Below are 9,432 nucleotides of genomic sequence, written 5' to 3'. Positions count from 1 at the left end.
CCAGCGGGAGTTGGTAATCATATTGATTTGTTCAAAGACTTGTTTACTTTCGATGATATTATATAATTCAAAAATATTGCCAAGTGGATTTACTAGGGCCCATCTCTTAGAATTTTGAAGCACTTACTATCGAACAGGAGATGACGGATGTGGTGGGTTACTGAATTAAAGCGTTTTTCTCAAATTTCATAGAATTGTGGGAAGAAGTAGGGCTGCTTATTGGGCGGATTGGACGGTTATTTACTCTTAACGGTTTGACTTATCGGTTATCGGTTTTTAATTAATCCGCTAGTCACCCGATAAGATATCGGGCAGATTGGTATCGGTTTAGCTCTTATCGGGCGGTTATCGGACGGTTTATCGGCCTAATTCAAATGAGGTTATCAACTCCCACTATAACTGGCTTTCCCAGAAGATGGCGGATACCCAAACATATCTGCAACAGAAATTAAGTCGTCTCAGAGAAAATGTTTCTTAAACATAAAATTCAATGGACATAAAAAGAATAGTAGTGCATATTTTTATTCTTTATTTCCTATAACTCAATTTGAGTTCTATTTAGAGAGAGAAACTTTTGTCATCTGTAGCCAATCATTTATTTTAAAAAGTTGAACCTGATGTTTTTCAGGCCTTAAACGTTTCCCAGAATTGAGAATATGGGAAAATCAATAGGGAAATTACCAGCTATGCCACTCTACAAATTTTCCTAACAAAAAATAGTCCAAAACAAAATATCTACTAAAAAAGGCCCAAATGTCATTTTTGGCCCAAATAGTTTCAAATAATGTCAGTTTCTTTTTGTATCCGTTATTATACAAAATCGAGTTCTCTCTCTTTCTTTATATCTCTCACTCTCTCTCTCTCTCTCTCGCTCTTTCTGCGCTTTTTTCCTAAATTCAACCAAAATTGATGAAATTGACGACAAAACAAGATACAATTTCGGTTATTTTCGTCTGATTCCAGGTATTTTGGAGTAGAAAACCTCTTATTTTGTATATTTTTCTGATTGCATGTGTTTTTGTAGAATCGATGTTGCTTTTCTTTAGGCTTTTGCGACTGATTTTGTAAGTTTTTGTCGAGTTTTTGTATTAATTTCTTCACAAATTTCTATAACCTTTTGTTCGTATATTTTTAAAAAAAATTTGTCATTGAACCTAGTTTCAATTTTGAAACAGAGCAATATGAGAAGACAAACTCGTTCGATGAGTTCATCACCTTATTCAAAGTCTGTTTCAATAGAGAAATCGAGCAACATCATAAGAGAAACTAGGTCAATGAGTTTATCTCCTCATTCAACCCCGGTTTTAGTTGAGAAATCGATTGATGAACAAAATATGCGAAGTCAAAATCGTTCCGACAGTGTTAAAGTGTTAGAATCTCGAAAGGATATTGTTGGAAAATCTGAGAAAAAGAAGAGCAAGAGAAAACGTGTCGTGGAGGACGAAGTGAATTTGGGTGTCAAACCAAAAAAAAAAACAAGGTTCAGAAGGCAGAAAAAGTTAAAATTCCTGACAAAGTTTGTAAGGTATATACAATTTCAGTTATACTTTTTTCTATTGTTGACTCTTCTTTTAAAATTTGGATTTAGTTTGTATTTGTTTGTTTTTAATTCGTGTCATGTATTTGTAGCCTTGGAAGCTCTATATTCCAGTTAGTGAGCCGTTTCCTGTTACTCATTGGTCATCATACACTAATGTGGACATTGTATCGGTTTTACAGTCAAAGTTGACTGATGTCCAGCTTCGGATGTTTAGGGAAAGCTGTTTTGGCTATTTCCTTGATTTACCTCGAGTTGCTATCCAGGCACATCTTATTCGTTCTTTAATGTTTAGGGAGTTGGTTCAAGATAAGTGTGACCAATTTTATGTGAAATTGAATGACGAATGTGTTTTACGTTTTGGTCTTCGAGAATTTGGTATTGTAAGTGGTTTAAACTGTTGTGGTAATGAACCTGTTGAGGGTAAATTCAGTGGACCCAATAGGTTGGTGGATACTTATTTTTCTGGTTTTGAAGTTATTTCAAAGAACTCACTTATTGATTGTTTTGAGAAGAAGAAATGGCAGTCTGATGAAGACGCAGTTAAGATTGCAATCATTTATTTCATAAACACATTTCTAATGTCCACTCAGGCTCAGAAGACATTTATAAGTAAACGTGATTTCCATCTTGTCGAGAGTGATGAGTATGTGTCGTTTCCATGGGGTAAGATTGCGTTTCGAGCTTTAATGAAGTCGGTGAGGGACAGGTTGAGGGGGAAGTCTGAGTTTTATAGGATTGGTGGATTTCCTCTTGCACTACAGGTGTGGTTCTATGAATGTTGCACTGTAGTTGATCAAAAATTTGTGTTCGCGTTGGAGATCATACACCATGCATATTGAATTGGGAAATGACAGACAGACCAACGCGTGAAGACTTCTCTACTGGTTTCTTCAACAGCACAGGGAATAAGGTACAATCTTTTATGTCTTGATGGGATATACATTTATAATACACTATAATTCATTATGATACATCAAACATACAGTTTTTATACATCTTTGATACATCTAGGACTGAAGCACTTTTGGTTACCTTTGTAGTTTAAAAATATTTCTCCGACAATTGAAGAGCTCAGAAGATTTACTTTGCCTGTTGAAGTTACCGATGAGTATCAGAAATATTTTACATCACGTAACAGGGGAAAACTTCCTATTGATGATAGCGATGATTTTGTCTCGCCACCCCCGAAACACATTAAGGAGCCTGTCCCACCAAAAAAGGCGCCAAAAAACGTGCCAGGCGTCCAACCTGTTGATTATGACCGTGAGTTGCAGAAGTTGAAAGCTGATGTGAAGCAAGTATGTATTGGTCTTTTTTATATATTTTTTTGAAATTATTTTTCAAATTGTATATTCAAAGTCTATTATCTTTTTTATTTGTTTCATCTTGTAGCTCCATAAGCAGTTAAATTCCTTCATGGAATATGTTTCTGATAAATTCAAGGAGGTGTTTGAGTTGATAAATTCCAAGGTATGTGTTTCTTTTCCGTTGTGCATTTCTTTTTATTTTTTAGTTAACTTACTATATCCTTTTTTTAAAAATAGCTTGGTGCAAGCGAAGTCAATTATGGTGCACATCCAGAGGAAGACACCAGTGGTCGTCAAGACAATAATGATTTTGTGAGCAATATGGAGTTTGGTGGCAATGAAGATGTTGAAATGGATGGTTGTCAGGTGTGTTTAGTTGTGCATTCTGTACTTTTCCCTTTTCTTTTCTTTGTTGTTTTTGATAATTCGATTCTTTTATAAAAAAATAGGTTGGTGGAAGTGAAGGCAAAGATGTTCCACATTCTCAAAGAGATACTAATGTAGCAGATCAGTTAGGTGTCAATGCTATGGAAGGACCTTCTGGTGTGAAAGTTGACATGTTTGTTGCTAAAGTAACTTTCACAACAGATGTAGCACATGCTCGCGGTATTGGTGAGATTGCAGATGCGGTGGCAGGGGAGACGGAGGAAGAATCTGAGAAACAAAAGGTTGTTGAATCCCAGACTGGTGATGTTTGTGCGACTGCAAGTGTTGATGCGGCGCCAGGGGAGACGGAGGAGAATCTGAGAAACAAAAGGTTCCTGAATCTCGGACTGGTGTTGTTTGTGCGACTGCAAGTGTTGATGACGCGGCAGGGGAGACGGGGGAAGAATCTGAGAAACAAAAGGTTGTTGAATCCCAGACTGGTGATGTTTGTGCGACTACAAGTGTTGATGCGGCGCCAGGGGAGACGGAGGAAGAATCTGAGAAACAAAAGGTTCCTGAATCTCGGACTGGTGTTGTTTGTGCGACTGCAAGTATTGATGACGCGGCAGTGGAGATGGTTCTGTACAATACTGAATTACTTCCTGAAGTATCGCCGCAAATGAAAAAAGAAAGAGATGTCCTGCAAAGGCCGTGCAGTCTCCGTTCATTACTGTGTTTGATTCAGGTTCCAGTACTGGTGTTGTTGCAGCGAAAGCAAAAAAGCAAATTTATGCTATTAGGCATCCTTTTCAAAGCAAAATCGGAATTGGTGTTAACAACTCTTTGTTGAATGCTTTTGCTGCGTGGGTCAAAGAAGGGAAGTCCAGAAAGAAGTATGTTTCCAACTTCTAATTTTTTTCAGTTTTATATTTTAATATATTGTCACTTATAGAATTATTTTATATCAAATCACTGTACTCTTTTGTGTATATATGTTACCAGGAATGAAATTTACCCGAAGCATGTTGTGAACTCAATCTTGCTTATGATCTTGGTATATTTCATGTTGAAGACAAAAACTGGTTTTACACTTTGGCATATAATGGTCAGCCCTTGGATGACTCGGTATGTAAGAATTTACTTTTGCAGTATTTTTTTTTAAAATTTAGCCAGTGTACACATGAACACTCACTCCTGTTAAGTTAGTAGTGAGCATTCATTTTCCTTTATTTTCTGTGATTTTGGTTTGAAAAACTGTAGCTGCTTAAAGCTTTCGAGTGCGTTTAGTGATTAGTTATTGTTATGTTTTATTTCAGCACATTGATGTTTTGTTCTATTATCTGAGGAAGCAGGGGAAGTATGACAAAGACCTACCTGTAACATTCACCACCACAGATTGGTACTTCGACAAGAAAATTAATGAGTTGTGGCAGGCGTTTATTGATACAGATGGAGATAGTGATGTGTGCAATCCGAAACATGTCATTGCAGAGTATATTCAGGGGTTTGTCTTGGATGCCAATGTTCCATGGTACACTGTCGAGCATGTCTTAATGCCAATTAATACTGCAGACAATGGCATTGGATAATGGCTGTGATGTCCTTCAAGGATAGGTGCATTTATGTGTATGACTCTATGCGCGGTTGGAGCTGCTCGATCAGCAAGTTCATAGGCATGTCCAAGTATCTGTGTTGCTTGCCTTCATTTTTTCGTGCTACACGTCAGTTTCTATTTAACAAAAAAGTATACTCAAGTTGGTCGCTACTGGTACTCTACATTAAAAGCTTGATTACCCCTTGACTGTAAAACTGGTTGAACGGTATTGCTGAACAGTCGAAGTCGTATGAAACTTCTTCAAAACGTCTAAATCGTGTTTTGACTTTTTAGATTACGTTGACTGTTTACGAGTGTTCGTCGTTCTTTTTATTTTGCTAGTTGACTTTACGATTGTATTTGCGGTTGTCGTGTTTGANTTTATGTGTATGACTCTATGCGCGGTGGAGCTGCTCATCAAGCCAAAGTTCATAAGGCCATGTCCAAGTATTCTGTGTTGCTGCCTCATTTTTTCGTGCACACGCATTTCTATTTAAACAAAAAAGATATCAATTGGCGCACTGGTGTCTACAAATTAAAAGACTTGATTACCCCCTTTGATGTAAAATTGGTTGAAGGATTGCCTGAACAAGTCGAAGCGTATGAATTTCTTTCAACACAATCTGTTTTGCTTTTAGATTCTGCAGTTTGATAGTTGTCGTTCTTTTTATTTTTGCAGTGATTACGATGTATTTGTGGCGTCATTTGCCGAGTATTTCATTGAGGGCAAGAAGCCTCCTAAAAAATTCAATGCCTATGCACACCGGCGCAGATTTGGTGCTCTCTTGTGGGATTATGCTAGAAAGAAGATGGAACTGAATGCGCAAAGTGATGATGAGATTATTGGTCGACAGAATAAGGCGGGGAAGCAGAAGAAGTAGTTACTTTTGTCATTGTTGTAGGATGAACTCTATAATTTTGTTTTTTGTATTCTGTTCTGTTATGTTGTCATTATTGGAAGACGGATCGGATTTGTTTGTGTTTGAATTTTATGAATACTTTTAAGAATCATATGGCAAATGAGATGTTTGTTCTGTTATAAAGGTTTAATGAGTTTCAGTGCGATATTGGATTGTTGCAGTTAGTTTATTTTGGTGTTTTCTCCCTTGATTTTGTGTTGTGAATTATAGATATGATAAATATACGGTAGTTTGTGATACAGTGTCTCTTGTAGATACACGCATGATACATACATGATACACATATGATACACATATGATACACATATGATACACAAATGATACACAGTTTTCAAATATGTATTGATGAAGCCACTTATATTTGCAAATTTCTAAAACTATTTTGCATAGTTTTCTAGATGCTACGACTGTTTTCCATTAGTTAGCTTTGTTACTACACAAATGCAGGCATGAGTAAGAGCCTATAAATAGAGATACATAGTTGATACACAAGTGATGCATAGATGATACAAATGTATTGCACAAGCGATACATATATGATACAAATGTGATACATAGCTGATACAACTTCTTTTTAAATCAAACAGATGTATAATATAAACTTGCAACACGATTTTAAATGATAGGTCAAATATTTATTTATATCTAAAATTCAAATGACATTCTACAATGATATAGTTCTTGATATATTGCATTCTTCTAAATCTCTATGATATTCAGTAAAGTAAAATAACAAGTAATTCTAAATTTGACATATTTCATCCTCTCTTTAGATTATTTCTATAAGTTTTTCTGTTGTGACCTTCTTCTCCACACTGTCCACATTTAATCGACCTTTTTCGTTCCCTTTCAGATATTGGCTTGCACCTCCCCTTTCTTGGCCTTCCTATTGTTTTAGTCACATCTGGTGGCAATACTTTTTCATTTAGAACTTCTGCAGGAATTTCCCATGTGCTTTCATCAGAAACCGGATAAATTGGAATTTCATAGGTCTTCAATAGGTACTTCGTGGTGTAGTACACCGAGCAATACTCAATGTGATCAATGTGTTTGTATTTTAATACTGCCCAAGCATGTGCACATGGCAGCTCATCCAACTGAAACCTTCTACAGCTGCAAGTTCGATCTTTTAGGAACAACATTCTCTGCTTACCCTTGTCAAGTACTGAATATAAGTAACTCGTCGAAGGGGTCACCTACAAAATTTATCAACTATCATTAGTGGTGACAAAGCAGATGCCCTCAAAATACATATACTAGAGAGCCTACAAGATTAAAATAGCTTAATATCATGTCAAACCAAGAAATATTTCGGGAGTGGGGTAGGCATAAATGCTACATTAAATTGAAAGCCTTTGCTTTTGTGCAGGTGGACACTAGTTTAACAGAATCACACAAAGGGTTCAAGATATAACAGATCCGTAAATTCAGCATGATTACATATTCTATGCACAAGTATCTACAGATTCCAGTCATACCTTCATCTGATGTGACAATTCAAGATTGTCCATCAGCATTGTATCATATTTTTTTCCAAGATCAGTGAATGACTCTACTGCATTCTTTAGGTTTGTAACATTCCATCGTCCGATCAATTGCCTTATGTAGTCTAGCAAAGGCAGTACTGGGAGTTCCCTAGCAGCCTTGAGCGCTGCATTGATCGACTCCGCAATGTTTGAAGTGATTGTCAATGTTCTGTTGACAGTGGAATGTGCTCTCGACCATCTTTCATACCCAACATTCTTTAAGTAATCTTTGACCCTCTTATCAATTTTCTCTACCTCTGCCATGTGGTAATCAAACTTCTCAACTGTGTATGCTTTGGCCATAGCAAAGAATATGTCTTTGAGCAGCAAATGGTTTTTTTTGTAATTTTTTTTTACATTATTCCATAGATGCCATATGCAGACACAATGAGGTACTTGTGGATACAATGTTGCCGCTTGATCACGCCCAACTATGCCTTATAAAAAGGACAATGCGGTCGTTGCAAATATAATCCGGTTTACAAGTCCGGAGTCTAATCCCACAGAGAACTAAGGTTTAGCTACAGCTGTTCACTATCACCAAGAAGACAAGCTTGAACAAATCCTAACTTATAGATATTAAGATTCTTCTGTTTAACTAATTAACTAACAAATTAAAATAGTAAATTAACAACTAACGATACTGAGAGTTAGAGAAAAGATTAAAGAGGTCTAGAGTTATGATTTCCCCTATTGTCGGAATCCTTCCCGTTATGTCTTCTATAATTTCACCTAAGTATTCTCTACCGATCATGAGCACTCTTATTATCGTAAATCTCTCCCGAGTAATTACGACAATTTACTAGACGCGCTCTCCCGANTTTTTTTTACATTATTCCATAGATGCCATATGCAGACACAATGAGGTACTTGTTGATACAATGTTGCCACTGCATTTTCAATGCCTTCATGCTTGTCCGAGACTATGCACATTCCATCCCTTTCCCCAAATTCATCCTTGAATCTCGTAAAAAACCACTCCCAGGAAGCATTATTCTCTGAATCTACTATAGCATATGCGAGTGGTAGGATATTACCTGCTGGATCTTGTGTTGATGCTATCAATAATGTTCCTCTATATGCCGATTTAAGAAAGGTTCCATCTACAACAACAACCGGTTTGCAATACTGCCATCCTTTTATAGACGGATATAGTGCAACGAAAGCATACATGAACAAGTCTTCCTCTGTTTTTTTCAAATTTACCACCGACATTGGATTTGTAAGAACCAGCATATAAAAGTAGCTTGGCAGCTTTTCATATGATTCGCTTGGGTTCCCTCTCAGTACTTGAACTGCATATTCTTTCGATCTCCATGCTTGCATATATGTCATCTGAAGACCATACTGCTTGTTCATGTCTCCAATTATGTCATTAGGAGTGTATATTGTTTTTGGGTCTTTATACTTGTCTATCAGAAGACTGCCGATGAGTTTTGCAGTAGCTTGACGTTGTGCGTAAGATCTGTCTTTCAGGGGGCATGAGTGCACTTTGCTGAAATTTCTGACCTTGAAAACGTTTGCTTTTTTCAGGCTCGAAGACTTAAAATACCAATCACAGTTGTTGTTGATGCATACTAGGCAGTACCTACGACAAGGATATAAACTTTTCCATCAATAAACAGAGCGACATGAAATACAATGATACATAGTGATACACACTGCAATCAACAATACTAGATGAAAAAATACAACGACTATACAGTACTAGACGGTGACAACCACAATTTAAAAGTGTACAGCCACATACTTACAAGCAACAACTTATTTTCTGCATAATTATGCTTCTAACATCAACTACGATATACATTGAGATACATAATTATACAATAAAAATTTTGATACCTGCTTTCACTTGATCTATGCACCTTAAACTGAAATTTTTCCGTTAATGCCAAGTGCTTCATGACTTTGATTATCGTTGCCTTGTCTGTATAAATTTGACCTTCTTCTACATCTGTGTGTTGAGGGTCAGTTATTATTGTATTTTCATCAGATTCTGTATCATTCCAGTCTTCTCCATCCCCAAACTCGATCATCTTAATTGTATCGCCATTGTATCTCTCCTCTACAACTGAGCTTTGTGCACATTCTGAGGAAATCACAGCAAAATTGGAATTGTAGCAGATCATGTCCATATCCTTTTCACTCGATGTTATACAAAGGGGATACATTGTAA

The 9,432-nt window shown here is 36.6% G+C and overlaps 1 protein-coding gene across 1 annotated transcript; it reads right to left on the bottom strand.

Moving 5' to 3' along the window:
* Positions 1-7,504: 7,504 nt before the first annotated feature.
* Positions 7,505-9,406, bottom strand: LOC109241751. Its single transcript, XM_019408523.1, has 3 exons — positions 9,099-9,406; positions 8,124-8,841; positions 7,505-7,510 (listed from the first exon to the last, which is right to left on the bottom strand). Exons 1-3 carry the CDS (start codon positions 9,389-9,391, stop codon positions 7,505-7,507), a joined length of 1,017 nt encoding a protein of 338 aa, XP_019264068.1. The 5' UTR covers positions 9,392-9,406.
* Between the last annotated feature and the right edge of the window lie 26 nt (positions 9,407-9,432).

The sequence above is a fragment of the Nicotiana attenuata genome, unplaced genomic scaffold (assembly GCF_001879085.1).
Source record: "Nicotiana attenuata strain UT unplaced genomic scaffold, NIATTr2, whole genome shotgun sequence".
Lineage (NCBI taxonomy): Eukaryota > Viridiplantae > Streptophyta > Magnoliopsida > Solanales > Solanaceae > Nicotiana > Nicotiana attenuata.
Note: the sequence above shows the minus strand (reverse complement) of the source record. Positions and strands in the feature narration are given on the sequence as shown.